Source organism: Halictus rubicundus, chromosome 11 (genome assembly GCF_050948215.1).
Source record: "Halictus rubicundus isolate RS-2024b chromosome 11, iyHalRubi1_principal, whole genome shotgun sequence".
Taxonomy (NCBI): Eukaryota; Metazoa; Arthropoda; class Insecta; order Hymenoptera; family Halictidae; genus Halictus; species Halictus rubicundus.
In genome coordinates this window covers 5,997,507-6,013,676 of record NC_135159.1, presented here as the reverse complement: position 1 = coordinate 6,013,676, position 16,170 = coordinate 5,997,507, and the positions used below count along the sequence as shown (strand labels likewise).

The 16,170-nt window shown below is 37.0% G+C and overlaps 1 protein-coding gene across 7 annotated transcripts in view; it reads right to left on the bottom strand.

Annotated features, from left to right (window-relative positions):
• Window positions 1-15,070, bottom strand: part of LOC143359084 (uncharacterized) — a 90,348-nt gene extending 75,278 nt beyond the window's left edge. Inside the window, exons 1-2 of one of the 7 annotated variants that reach the window (XM_076796746.1) lie at window positions 14,945-15,070; window positions 13,830-14,879 (exon numbers count right to left, since the gene is read on the bottom strand). In XM_076796746.1, the coding sequence (XP_076652861.1) occupies window positions 13,830-13,908 (79 nt within the window). In that variant the 5' untranslated portion in view covers window positions 13,909-14,879; window positions 14,945-15,070. Of the gene's footprint in view, window positions 1-13,829; window positions 14,880-14,944 lie in introns of those variants that run through there. The other 6 variants (XM_076796747.1, XM_076796751.1, XM_076796748.1 and 3 more) reach the window with 6 other exon arrangements.
• Window positions 15,071-16,170: the final 1,100 nt, after the last annotated feature.

Sequence of the window (16,170 nt, the reverse complement as noted above, 5' to 3'; positions counted from 1 at the left end):
AAGTCAAGTATAACCTAAGTTATCATAGAAGATACGTCGAAAAAGTTGGTTTTTATTTTTATTTTTAACTGTGGCGCACCCTAATTAAAAATATGAATAATATCGGAGATAGTGTTCATGACAATACCTTATTATTAAATTAATTTCCAGGGTGGTCGCTCTTAAGTTTCAATATAAAACCTGTAGTTCTTCGAATTTCTTCTGGTTTGTCATTTTTTACAACCAGAGTTTACAACTAAAAAATCGGAAAAAATTCTCGAATATGTGGTTCGATGTGCTAAATCTGTCAGATTTTTTTAGAATTTTTAGATGCGATTGAATGGGGAAAATGGGGCAAAAACAGGATTTTCAATTTATACCCGTAACTACCCTTACAGACGAGGTATAGGGCTGAAACTTGGTAGAAAGGGTTCTTTCTTGGTAAGCTATCGAACGAGCCATCTGCGGTCAAAATCGACTAAAGGGCATTTTTGACTACCTTAATCTCTCTGAAAATTTCTCTGTTCGTTAAAAATTGAATTTCTCCAAAACTGTAAGTGATAAAGAGAGACGGTTTGGATCCTCGCGATCAGTGTACATAACAAAAAAAACTATAATATCGTCGATCGATGTATAGTACGCCGTCACGGTTTGCGATGCCGAGTTATAGTCTCGTGATAAACGTGCTCCTTTAAATGGAGTAATTCCTCACGTGAAAGCAGTTTAGTGGGCGGTCACGAGATGCCACGTAGGTGCAGATGAAGTACTGCATAATTGAATCTAATGGCCCAATGACGAGTTGTCATATGATGACTTGCTCGAGTAAATTCGCTGCGCCGTAAAGAATTCGCCTCCCTCAATACTCCGCTATCATCTAAGGCATCTAAGACGTGTAGACGCACGTGTGTTAACTATACATATATGTATATTATAGCAAAGACCAATCGTTCAGAATTGATACAATTTTTTTATTAACGATTTAAAGATTTCAACAAAAATGTTTAACATATGAATAGTGAAACAATTCGTTTTTTAAATAGAAAATCTTGATCGCAGAAAATAAAGAACAAAAAAGTTCTGGTTTCTTACAACCAGAATTTTCAACGTAAAAATCGTAAATGAATTTCTTTGTATGCTTCGAGACATCATTCATGGTCCAGATGTGTTGCAAAATTTTCGCATGCGAAAAGATAGCGAAAAATTGGATTTTCGAATATACCTCATAGCTTCCTTTCCGGTTGAGATTGAAATTTTGCAGAACATGCTGTTTACGCGCTATCGAATGGTGCGCCAGCGGTTTAATTGAAGGGCCGACGATTGGGTCTTTTGTGACCCACATGATGCTTTACATGTGAAAATAGAAAGAATCACCTTTGCGTTCGTTCAATGACGATGTAGCGGTACGAGATGGATGATAATGTAGAATGACGATCTTTGAAGTATATCTTGCATGTGGAACGTGGCATTTCGCACACATTCGTTCGAAAAGCAAATAAATACCTCTCTCGGTATCTCGCGTGACGTTCGACGAACGGCGGATTGATAACAAAGCTTAGATACAACAAACATTTGGCAGCCGCGAAGACAACGACAGTGTCGGAAGACGAAGTATTTTAGAAACGTAGTCTGATGACACGGAACCGAATTGGAAAATCGAGAAATTCGTCGGAAACGATGAAAATAAACTTTTGTTTAATTCTAAATTTTGAGCTAAAGTATTTGAATTTGTGTAGCATAGCTGTGAACTGATCGAATATTCTTACCTGGAAAAATTACTATACACTGTTTAAACACTTATAAATATATAGAAAAAGTTTCAGAATAGTAGGTGCAGTAAGTAGGTTTATCTATTAATTATCAAAATACATCAAGCTTCATAAAATCGATAACGTAGGAACGAATAGACATTTTTATTTGCAAATATTACTTGACACGCCCCAAACATAGGCGAACAAATCTGTGAAGTTGCAGAACGGTACATAAAATAGTTATTTTCAAATCGCCGAAATTCACCACATTAGATTTTATAAAATCAAATATAGTGTAAATTCATGCCATGTTTAGTTATAATTTTGAATTGAACCGACATCTTCGCTTGAGAAAATTACTGCATATTCTCCAAACATCGGTGAATATACCGATAAAGTTTCAAAAAGATATGCGTAACAGATTCGTTTTTATTAAATAAATTCCATCCGTGAAAAATCGCATAGAGAGCGATTTATTAATAATGAATATATCGAGAGTAATCGAGAAGCAGGAAATCGTTGATGAGGTGTAAGAGTATTCTCGCGGCAGCTTGCATAATAGCATCCTAATGTATCGTTAGGTTTGCCTTCATAATGCGCGGCTGATTATTATTCTGATCAGTCGGAACGACGATCCAAAGTAGCTAGGCCTTCCGAGTACGCGACCCTTCTCTCTTCCTTCTTCCGTATGCTGTCTATGTGTATGCCAAGTCCATCTAGTTCTATACACGAATTCATTACTAATTGCTTATTGTTTCAATAATATCCCAGAAGATCAAAATCAAAACGATTAAGTAGAAAAGATCTGTTGTGCCTATCATTCTAAAAGTGGGATTATGCACACATGTTCAGAGCATATACAGTAATTTTTGCAAAACAATATACCTATCCCATCTAATGCTACATCGAAAATGTATGAAGTCAAAGCGTCTGTAACCTTATAAAACTCGAAACAGTCGAGTGAGGTAATTAGCAGAAAAATAACCATTGCACTCGGCACTTTAAAAGTTTATCGGTATATTTGCCTACGTTTAAAGAATACACGGTAATTTTTTCAAGTAATGATATCCGCTCATTTGAAACTTATGGCTAGACTTACATGAGTTGCATAAATTTACAACATACTTGACTTCACAAAACTCGATATAATAAAATTCGTCGATTAAACAATAACTATTGCATACACCGTTCTGAAACTTTGTGGATTTATGCACACACGCTTGAAGCATACACAGCAATTTTTGCAAAACAATATACCTATCCCATCAAAAGTTACAGTCAGAATTATGCATTGTCAAAACGTTGGAAATCTTACGAAACTCGAAATAGCAGTTTTAAAATAGAAATAACTATTACGCTGATCACTCTAAAAGTTTGTTAGCACAGTTACCCGAGTTTGAAAAGTGCTCGTGTATTTTTTCACGTAACGATAGCCGTTCAATGCAAAGTTACAGCCGCGACTAATTATCTCGATCGCATAATGATCGCGTAACTGCTGAAAATCAACAAGAATAGTGCGAACGATAAGAATTCCGATAAATAATGTATAAAAACAATAACAGTAATATGCCACTTACTCGCGAACGAGACTTGAATTACTATGGACTCATGGGCAGACTGTCAATCAGTCTGACCTCGACGGGCAATGCGTCAATAACATATTTTCAGGTACGCTTATAGGTACGTGGTAAATAAAATTGTCAATAGTGACAGTAAAATTACTACGATGTTATCGATTCAACGAGAAACAGGGAAGCAAATTCTGTACAGAGTTCCGAAGTCTACGAATGCAATAATAACGCTTTTTCTGGATCTGTGAACAATTTTTATCTGTTGCAACAATATACTCGAGGACAGCACTAATCAGCTGCGTCAAAAGCAGAAGCTTCGCTCTTCAAAATGAGGTTACATAGGGTAAGGAACACAATTACTGTGGGGATACCAATTTCTGTGCCTATATTATACTTATTTTTAAAGCATAATGAATATTTAAAAAGAGATACATAACTCTATATTTAATATCTCTTTTTTTAATATTCATTGTTCATTAAAAATAAGAATAGTTAATATAGGCACAGTAATTGGGTTCCTTTCCCTAGTCGTTCGATTTTTTCCACGAGATTACAGTAAGTTAAATTTTCCAAATTCCACTGGTTGAACATCGGTAACTATCACTTTGTAGTAATCTAGGGATAAACTTTACCGCGGGAAACCAGAAATTTTTAACTTTTCTTATGTAATCCTGTAGATTTTGGCGAGAAAATGTCGAAAATCCAAATTTTAATCCTAGGAGATCAGTAGCTCAAAAGTTATACGTGTTTGAAGTTCACCAATTTTAAGCGTTTTTGACAGATAAGGGCGCCGCCATGTTGGTATTTACTCAACGTCACGCGTCGTCTAACGAGCGGAGCCGCTAGAAGATGGCAGCACAAGCACCAGCCTCCTCGCGGCTCCGCGCATTGGACGATGTCTGAGTACATACTAATATGGCGGCGTCCCTACCTATCAAAAACGCTTAAAATCGCTTAACTTTAAACACGCATAACTTTTGAGCTATTAATCCCCTAGGATTAAAACTAGGATTTTCGGCATTTTCTCGCCAATACCCACCAGATTACATGAAAAAAGTTAAAAATTTCTGGTTTCCTGAAGTAAAGTTTAGCTCAATCTAATGATCGTTGGCAAAATTGGACGGATTAAATGCAATTGCAAATATAAGTGGATGCTTCGCTGCTTAGAACGAGCCTAGGTACATTCTCAAGCATAATTATTTATTGACATACATTTAGCTAACATTCGCGGTAGCGCGAATCGTTCTAACAAGCATACATTCGCAATCTCCGCGCTTATGGTAATTCTGCAACTAGATTGCGAATCTTTGCGAGCAGTTGCAGAAAAAACAATGCAGCAGAAGGTCAGAGAAGTAACCGTTCGAGTCAGTAAACGCACAAAACGATCCTTTCCGGCGGCGGTGCTACAAGACATCATTTTTGTTTGCCTTTTTTTCCCCATCGACGGAGACCGTCGGCGTTAATGAAATTAGGTCGATTTCGAGGCAACATTGAAAAACAGGAAGTGGAAATATTCTTATCTCGATAGCTCTTGTGTCTTCCATATCAGAGAGAACGTCTTTACTTCCACTTGTAGAAATTCGATTTCGGTCTGATTGAATTTTTTCAGTATTAATTTTCAATGTCCACTTGTACTGCTAAATTCGTCGCTTTTCGAGCAAAATATTAGACTGCATTTCGGTTGAGTGTCAGTTAGCGTGTTTTACTACGAGCCGTCCTTGCCTCATTAAATAGCGTCGAACGGTTCGGGTAATTTACATTTTAACTTTACGACAAACAATTGTGCAACGGAGCTTATTAATCTCGCCGCTTTAGACACCCGTGCATAATCCCCCGAAGAATTTCGTCGTGATAAGATAATCAAGTCCGATCAGATGTACTCGAGAACAGTCTAGGTCTTAAGTAAACAGAGCATTTTTAGCGAGTCCATTGAAAACGTGTCGGAAATCAGGTCAGATAACGTGTGTACAATCGTTTTCTTACGATACCTTTTTGTTATCAATATTTGAGACGCGTATCTATTGTAGTTTCGTGAAAAAAAAACGGAGGAGGATCTAGCTAGAGCTCGTTTTAGAGGACGACGCCTGCACTTCCAACGCCCCTAATTTTGCGATCGCCATTGCATCGAATCAATGCAATTTGTCTGTTGAATTTTGTGAATCTTGAGTTAAGAATTGTCAATGATCAATCGGCTGTTAAATCGTAAAAAAATCGATCTGCAACCTACCTAGGCTCATCTTCAATAATGAAGCTTACTCTCCCAGCACTGCTAAATAGTTCTGTCTTCGAAAATACGTTTACAATAAAAAATGGATGAGAAAGCAAAGGAGGTTCTGTATATGAAAAATTTCCTGATGTAAGATATCTTACACATTCGACCTATTGTAAATTTGCAAGAAATAATCGAACAACGATTTATCTAGACACATTTTAAAGCTTGAAAACTCTACTTTCAATGCTCAAAGTAACTTTTCTTAAAAATGCTTTCGCACCGGAAAAAAACGCATCGAAGTGAACATAGTCTTCTTCCTCAAAAACTGAAACTGGAGCGTCTCCGCAAAGCTCAAAAAATTCTTTTCGCAGCTCAAACCAACGTAAACGTTGAAGCTTGAATTTTCCGCTCTATAATAATCCAAAATTGATATCACGATTTCCTGTTATCATTTTATTGCATTTCGGACAAGAAGTGCCCTTGAAGCTGCAATAAAGTTAAAACTGAATTACCCCAATTTCTGTTCAGTATTTCGAACCTGTATGATTGTATAACTCTGAAAAACAAATACCACACACTGATCCCCCGCGTCTGATAATGGGAAACGGAAGCCTCGGAAATATCTCGTGAATTTCGTAACAATATCTTCGAGATGATTACCGAAGCCAATTGTTTCTTATTATTCCAACGTACTTTTCGAACATCCTGCGCTTGTTTACGGTTACTTACACAGAGAACGGGCATAATCTTAGCCGATCTTCCAAAGGTTGAAACATTTCATAATCTGCGGATATAATACTTTCGATTTCTTTTGTTCGAAATCTCATGTAATCCCCAATTTCCAGCTGCAATACTTAAACCGTGGATCCTTGTAATCCAGATATGAAATCAATAAATCACTACTTGAACTGCGTACTGTAAGTTTCGATTGAGGGGACATTATTATTTGAAAAGATTATTGCATACTGTTCAAATATAGATGAACATTTAGGAAAAGTTTTAGAATTATTGATGTAGCGGTTATTTTACTTTGAACTGTTGAATTTTGCTGTGTCAAATTTTGTAGAACTAAAAATACTATCGGCGCATGCAGCGCATAATCTAGCTACAATTTACAATTGACTGGATATTCTTACTTGGAAAAATTACTATATATTCTTTAAACATAGATGAATGTATAGAAAATGTTTCACAATTATTGATGCAGCAGTTATTTTTAATTGTCGAATATTACTACATCAAGTTTTATAGCGCCAAAAGTGGAAAAATTATTGTACACTCTCCAAATATAAACAAATATACTGAAAAAGTTTCAGAATGATATATGCAATTATTATTTTGTATTGAATTGCCGAGTTTCGCTCTACAAAATTTTATAAGATTAAACACTCTGTAAACGCACACATTTATAGTGTTCCAACAACTGCGTATTTTTACCTACAAAAAATGCTGTGTACTCTGCAAACATAGATGAATGAACCCACAAAGTCTCAAACCCGTAAACGTTATCTATAGTTCTTTGTTTTATGTTTGTTCATTCTGTCGGCGCAAATGAAAAAAAAACTGCGATCACCGAAGAAGAGACTTTTCGACTATGATTTTAATAAACAACAGGTAATCGCGCCCCGTCGTCATTATCCTTCGCCGTGATTAACATACATATCGGCGGAGTTAATCATTCTCGACATTAAATGAGCACGAGTGCGAGATCGCATTCCTCGATAACACAGTTCATTAATCTATTTGAAGAACTGCAATTTGCAAAACATGTTTGCCCGCGGTGACATTGCGGTCGCGGATCATGCAAAAACATCATCTCGAAATTACGAGCTTTCAGTTCGAATTGGGCACGAGATCATTTTATGCGACTTCGAAACGTTTTATATTTACAATCGCGCGACAGGAGCTGAGGAATTCGATTAGTTCTTGAACACTCGTCGGTCATGATTAACGGGTGAAATGTCAAACGTAATTTGTCCGAGGAAGGTGAATCAGTTTGATATATGTATAGTAAATCGCGTGATTAGATGCGGCGAGAATTAGTTTGTTGTTCTTACATCGGCTCTTGTGTACATGCGTCATGTTAGTCAGTACATAATCATGTTCACGTTCCATGAAAAACAACCGCCTATAGCGAAAAAAAAAAACGTCAATGCAGCCTCATCTTGCATGTTTGCTCATCCATTTCGCGGTTTCGATTCGCGTCTGATAAAAACCAGTTTCGAAAATCTCAGAAGAACGAAATCGTTCGCTTTTGCCGCGTGGATCTCAACATTGTTCGACATTTATTTATTGCACGATCTCCAGTGCAATTCCACAAGTATTTTCTTTCTTAGTGTAACTACAGCGAGATCCAATAAACAATTCACGTTATTGAAAATATTTTTTATTTATCTCTGTCATTAACATTTCAAAAAATTATTTCTTGTTCAATGATTAACCCGTTGCACTACGATTTATATTACCTGTTTTCAATTTCTTAGAAATTTATTTTCTTATTGTATGTCTATGTGTTCTTCAATGGCTCCATATCGACAACGGCAGAATTTGATTTTATTTTATAGGAAGATAATAACTATGACTCGACGTCATAGAGCAAGCCTGGGCAACTGGTGGCTCGCGAGCCACATGCAAGTCGTGATTAATTTGTCCGCATTTAAAACATTATGATATAAGTCTTCAGTGAGTTAATTTTATAGATTGTCTCAGGATTGTTTTGCATATCCCCATAAAATCTGGAAGATGATACTAACTTTCTAAACTCCATGATGAGACATTAAATCAGCCATTTTTTGTTAACCTCAATAGTTCTTATATCGCCTCATAAGTTTTAAATAAGGATACAGTTCTAAAATAAAATTAATTTCGATACATTTCAATAAAAATTGACGTAAGGAGTTGAGTTAATTCACACTAATTTTAGCAGGGGTACTACACATATAAATTATCATAATTGAAATTAATTTAAATAGTGGGATATTTACTTTTTTAAATAAATAGCCTTAGTTTCAATTTAAATAAATTTTAATAACAATAAAAGTAGAGAATAAAATTAATTCAAACTAATTTGAATAAGATTAGGAAAAAAAAATTAATCTGCATTCAAATTAATTTAAATAACAATAAAAGTAGAGAATACAATTAATTCAAACTAATTTGAATAAGATTATGAAAAAAAAATTAATCTGCATTCAAATTAATTTATATAATTTTTATAATTTTGTTGTTTTCAGGAAAAGTAAAAATATTTGTAATATTAATTTTCAATCATGTTTATTTAATGTCTGAAGTCAAGATCACATTCTTTTCCACTACACTAGATGGTGAGACATTAAATCAGCAGTTTCCATTAATTCTTTCTGCCCACTCATTATTATATCTATTAACGTCACCAAAATTCAATAGAGGTCAGCAGAGCGGCAAATCATTATGCAAATTCAGCGTACGATCTGCTTCTTTTTTTTGGCAAATAAATCATCAGCTAGCCGGCAACGTATTTCGTGGCAGCAGACCCGATACACCTTAGACTTACAATCAGAAATGAAGGACGCGTAATGTCTGATTGGAACTGGTTTCGCGTGAAAGGAAGCGTTTCGGTGTACATATGCAGCCGTTTGATTCGATAAAAAGAGAACCGCTTTTATGCCGAGGACCTTCGTTCGCCAAAAAATCTTCCACGCGGAACGTGTCACGATTCTTATCTTATGGCGTGCGTTTAACCATAACAAATGAAGGATAACCATACACATATTGTTCCATGACTGAAGTACAGCTAGTTAGATCTTAATTACTAGGTCCTCGTTTTATTTCTTTATTAAATTCCACAAGCACAGCTATCCGCCACTTAATAACAATGAAAAATAAAAAAATGTATTTTTGCGAATGTTTCTTTAGAAGTGCTTGAAGTAAATGGTTACATTTAACTGTCAGCTGGAGTTTCCTGTAAGTGCTATGCATATATTTGGTAGATTGTTAACATTTAAAAAGTTTCACAGCAAAATTTAAAAAATATTATCTAATAGTGCAATTTCAAAGACATTATCTAACAGTAAAATTTCAGAAATATTAACAGTCAAATTCCAAAAGTTTGATCGACAAATTCCAATAAATATGACAGCAAAATTCCAAAAATATTGACAGTGACATTTCAACAATACAGAATTTCGAAATAAACAGCTCCCAGACTACGGTTAAAGTTGCAAACAATAAAAGGCCGTAAAATTTTATAACCATGAGCAACCTTATCTCATTTTTCTCAAAAACCAATTTACGTCGCTTTCAAAATGGTCGGCTCGCATACCGCAGACCTCTAATGATAAAAAGAGTGACCATGGAAATCGGTTTCTATCGATTTTCCAACAAGATACCTGTTCTTTCATCGAATGCAATTAACTAGTAATTATCTGCCGTAGAACAATTCAACATTATGGTCGTCAGTTTCTCGATAAAACGACGTCGATAAGTGCAACGGAAAAACGTTAGCGCGCGAAATCTTGACAAAGTGATTTAACGATTTTAATTACTCATTTAACAGAAATCAGACGGAATCAAATCCGTTTATACAGTCAAGGAAAAACCGAGAATAAGATGTTTGACATTAATTAAGTACTCCTTGAATATTTTGAGAAATTTTGAGAAATTTTTTAAGAAAAATCATTTTCAAAATTTGTTTTAAATAATGAGGTTTCAAAATTGCTTGCACAAAATGGACCCAAAATGACGATATAGCTTTTACTTCAACCATTTTTTTTATTGAAAAATCAAAATTGATTTTTTTAAACAATCTAGACTTCTATGAAGGAGTTCTAACAAGTTTCGAAGCGAAACAAATTGAAACTTTTTTTTCAGAACTGTCAAATTATAAATAGTACATACATTTTTAAGTATTTTCATTTCTAAGCAAATAAATAATATATTTAAGTTTTATTTGAGTTTTGTACTTACGGCTCCACCTAGTATCCATCGCAGAATGAGAAATTCCTCAAATGTTTTCACTAGCAAATGCTCACAACGAGAAGTACTAACGAATACTGAGGTGTCGAACGATAATGAGGAAATACGAAGTTAGGAAATAAGTTACTGGTGGGGCCATTTTTTATTATAGGGTAATAAACAAGAGTCAAAACCGCCGTAATTCTTCTTACCTGATACCTACCTCACATTGACCGTAGCGGAAATTTTCCTGCGAGCATTATTATTTTTTGGGGTTTTCCCAGATAACGAGGTCGTTTTGACCACTGTGAGGCTTGGGCAACTTCTTCCCCGTTAATTAATTATAATGCCAAAATAGTTTTTATTCACTGGATTCACGATTTTGACCATTGTGCGACCCCCACTACCAGTGAACAGGTCCCCCCACCACTGGCCACTTCATATCCTACACTCCGCCCCCTTCTCCAACACTCCATAGGAACATGGTGGGGGGTCTCAGGAGCGGGAAGGGGATTTACATGTGGCTCGCGAGCCACCAGTTGCCCAGGCCTGCTTTAAACAATATTGCTCACATTTCCAACTGATGTAGAACAATTCTAATAAAAATGCAACGAGTTTAAACATTTGAATTAAAAGAATTGAACAATAAATTATTGAAAAATTTAAACTGTGTTTTAGTACACAATGAAATATCCAAATGTATATTTTCATTGCATTGTGTAATTATTATGCCTGGTTTGTACAAAACGCTTGCTGCTGAAATTGATGCTCAGTTTCATGAAAACTTGTTTATGCTGATATTGATACGATGTTTACTTGATTGTACTAGTTATTATGCTGGTGATGTTCTGATAATTACGGATTATGGAATATATCCATAGATAAGTCGGTGATATCGTTGTTGCTGTGTGAAACCACAGTTCTGTGAGTTTATTACTACGTGGGAGCAACAACCATCGATCATCACTATCATGAGTCGACCTTGCCGTGCAATGCGTGTCGATAATTATACATAGCCCACGGTTTCTTTACGTTTATAACAAGAACTATTGTCTGAACCACAATGATAGCAACATTGTAACTTGTCAGTTGTTTTACGTACTTGTTTATATGCGAAGAACATCTAAAACTCAGAATATCTTATCTTAAACCTCTTAAGGCAATTAAACATTTTTATCGTTTTTCCTTCGATATTATCATTTTACGAACATCCACATTCCAATTGATTCGATTCATCCTTTATCGGAAGGATGTCAAAAAATTTATCAAGGATGGCAAGAAATCAGTGGCGGCTCGTAGCTAAAATTAGTGGGGGGCTGCTCTAGATAATTTCAGCTTCCTATGTACGCATGCGCACAACAGTCAAACACCACGCCACTGGAATTGTGAGGCGCACAGTTTCATACAAAGATTTTTGTATCTTTTTATTGTATTAAATGTTATCGATAATATCAAGCGGAAGTGGGGGGTGCTGCAGTTCCACAGTGCCTATACGCGAGCCGCCACTGCCAGAAATATACGTTTCGGCCGATTTTCGAATGCTCCGCCCTCTGGCTCCTGCCGCAAGTCTCGCCCCTCCCCGTGACGGCCCTAGCTCAACCGACTTCAGGCGCGTACCGTACCATGGCGCATTAGGGCGACACTCGTATCAATAGATTTTCCACGACACCGATAAGGCATTATTGTCAATGCGTTTTTTTTTTTGTCAATGGTATCCCATGTAGGCCTATTCCTCCACTAAGTCGCATGATAATATCGGAAAAGAAACATAGAAAATAAATTTGAAAAATAAATTCGGAAGATTTTCGGACCTCGAAATTTTTCCAGACAGAATATCTCGATTCTTTCAATGTTTTGAAGAACTCGGCTCCGTCTCCTTCCATCGTTTTCCTTCGTGATAATTTCGAAAAAATAAATTTCAAAAATATAATAGTAATAATAATATGTTACACGTAATTTCTCGACGCGGTTTTTCTCTGTGCGGACAGAAACAAAACACAAGAAAATAGTAAAATGTTCATTTTAGAGAAAGCAATAGTGTCATTTCGCAATTATCAGGCGACATAGTGGAACAGGCCTACAGAGGACATCACTGACAAAAAAAACACATTGACAATAGAACTTACCTCCTGGGTAATGTGGAAACCTATTGATACGGGTGTCGCCCCAATGCCCCACGCGCAGTTCGTGTGGTACGCGCCTGAGATCTGTCGAGCACCAGTGACGTCACGGGGGTGTAAAATGTGCGACGGGAGCCAATGGGCGGGGACCCCGAAAATCGGCCGAAACGTGCATTTCCTGTCGACCTCTGGATATCAAAGGACGTACCTAGGACGCCAAAAGATGTCGGAGATTTGTTAAAGATATCAAAGAATCGTGAAGTTAAAAGTCGGTGAGTAAGAAGAGCTTTCTAACTTTCTCCTATCCTAGAAATTCATGGATATCATTGTATTTTTCAAATATGCAAATGCAAAAAGTGCAATGTATTATGGCTATATCCGCGTCGATAGTTTATTTAGCTGGCGGTCGCTCTGAACCGCTATGGCGTTGTTCTGCGGTTAATCAGTAATGCGATGACCATTGTATAACACAGTTTCTACTTTTCATTGTAGTAAAGTAAGTAAGCGACCATACGAAATCAAAGACAAAAACCAAAAATTCAAAAAGTGATGGGGTTGAGAAAAATGCCTAGTTACAAAATTAGCTAATGAATTTCTTTGGTCAAAAATAAACATTTTTGCTGACTTCAATCAAAGTTTAATACCTAAACGAACCTATTCTGTACACGTAAATAAACGTCACTAGAAAAATGGGGTCCTTTTTTAAATAATTTTGAAGAAATAAAACAAAGTATGAAATTTCCTTTTACACGGTGCTTACTGCTGCCGTGTAGTATGAACAGGAATTTTTTAAAATCTGTAATATTTTCAAAATGGCGGTGCAGGACATTTACAATTGCCTTTTGGGGGAAATTTATCCAAGAATAAATTGTTATCAAATGAGATACTCCTTATGGGAATTAATTCTGAAGGAATGAGATGAAAGACAGTATAAACATAATCTTTTCTGAAAGTATTAACATTATAGAGGGACATCCAAAATTACTGCAAAATCAAAACTACGTACGACCCACAATATGCATGTGGATCTCGACCACCTCTTGGTTCCTGACTGTACGTTGGCACGGGTCACGCGAGACCCAGTCACCGGCAACATATGACCCATCAGGCAAGGATTCAAATATGTACGACCATCGAATTCTTAATACCACAAATTCCAAGAAAAACCAACTTGCTCCCACAGAGAAGCTCTTCCGGTCCACATAAAAAGATCTATGGATCGCCAACGAAGCATAGTCTAATCACGAGAAAAAAAAATGCCACTCACCAATCTCCTCGACCAAGTACCGATCTTTGGGACTCATGTCTGCGATTTCCGTCACGCTCACGACGACCCTGACACTCATCGTTGTCCTCCACCTCCAACCTTCGATAATAATCACGATCACGATCTCAGCTCCAGTCTTTTCCTCTTGCACGTTCGAGAAAACAGCATCAAACTGTCCTTATTGATCCAATAGACTGAATCATCGAATTACGTATACAAAATGTTCCCACGACGGAACGACGAATCTCATTAAATCATCCGACGATAATCCGAGCTGTCAGAGAGAACTGTGGGTCGTTATCGTTGACACTATCCTCCCAATCTCGGGCTGTGAAGGTACAATAATAGCGTTTCACGTTGAACAAATAGGGCCGCGAAGTCCTCTGCGCTCCGGATTCCATAATTTCCCTCTAAATACCAGATCAGTCCTGATTATGCGACTTATAGTCAGTTACCCACGATTGCACAACTTTGCCTCCACCCACTTTTCCAAACGTCCCAGAGCTCAAACTACGGAATACCGCACTTCAACACTGTTTTAAGCAGCAGTTCCATGCGAATCGTTTTTTTTCCGAAATTTTTAGGATAAATGTGTTATAATTGTTGATATAATCAAATTTGTATTTTAAAGAGATATTGCTCTTATAATCGCAAACAAGATGACCAGATTTTTGCATCAAGTTGTTATTATTTTTATAAACATAAGCAGTACCGCCAGTACACAGCGTTTACCGTCACTAAATTAAAAAATGAAAATTTTCGGTATTTTTTTCTGGAAAAACTGTACGACGAATTTTGTCGAAAATTTCTGGGCACGTTGATACGTATGTTGAGAAGTTGGAAAAAGTTTGTTTACGCGGAAATATAATTTTTATCGGTAATAGTTTTTTGGCTGTATTTATGATATCATAAAAAGGTATATTGTGTTCCAGAGAGTCTACTATGTATCACGGTTTAATAAGAAAAAGTTCCCAAAGCCAAGAATCCTTTAAAATTCCTTAAATACGGTTATTCCACTTTTTCACCTAAAACGAGGAAATGCTGCAGACTCTGAGACAATCGAAGAAATGTGTGCCACCAATGTCATATGACCCTCTTATCTTGTATTTACTCACTCATTCAACAAGGATCAACCACAATTTCCACAAATTCCGCCAGAAACAACGAAAACCTGAGAAATCTGTCGCAAACTAGTTTCAACCTCGCCTCGCGTCAATCTCTAAATAACCAGGAACACCCAATAAATCAAAACAGCAGATCCCAGACCGTTCTCCGGACGCAGAAATATTGCGGGCAATCAGCTGTCATCAGCGGGAACATCAGCAACGCGGAGAATTCGTTCGAAAGTGGCGCCGAATCGGTTAAAAGGCGAGTTGCAATGAATCGTTCATTAATTAATCGCGATTTAGTCAGTCCGGTGTACCGGTCTCGTTCGAAGGAACGTTTCCTGCGTGCTGTAACCTTGAGAAACCTGGTCGTCACGAGACATTACGTAAAACAACGTTCAGAGCCGCTACCTGGTCGACCAGAGGATATAGCAAGTCACCGAAGACACCGCAACCCGATCGCAAAAGGTGTTAGAGACCTCCTCGAGGGACGTATTCGTTGGCAGACAATGATCTTGGCCGATTAGTGGCGTTGGTAACAAGATCTGAAGTAAAAGGCACCTCGGAGGCCAACAAAGATGGCGAACGCACCGATTAATTGCCGACTTAACTGGAGAACAGAGCGGAAAATATTCCCGAAACGATCTACAGTTTGCAAAGACAGGTGTTCTGCTTCGTTTGAGCAGGTTCTTCGGGTTTTTATCGATCAGACGGTTTGTGGAGCACCGTGTTCGATCGTCTGAGACGCCATTTTGACGGTGAAAAGCGCGACAAACGTTTGCTATTGTGTTCCCAGCAAGGAAAACGGAGTTTTTTTTTAATGTCGCACTGTTGAAGATGTTTTGAGACACTTAGAATGTTGGTTATCGTGAATTGGAGTCTTAAAGTCTTTTCTCTGTCGCACTTAGTTGAATACATTCCATTTTACTACCACGATCTGACTTGTTACAGCACTGGGTCAAAATGAACGAGAACAATGTAGTCCAAACATTAATACTGATTTATGAACGTTTTCTAATCGTTCGTGGTGAATTTAATTGTACCGTTGCGAACGGAATAATGAATGTTTTATCTACGCTTTAATCATACTTTTAATATGATTTATCGATCTTCTCGTTGGATCTCGTTCAATATCTCGACATTCAAGTCTCCCGCCACAACTCGAGCGTTGAAAATTGTTAAAACCTGAGAATAGTCGGGAGATACTGTTCAGCTGAGTCAGAATTTACTTAGGC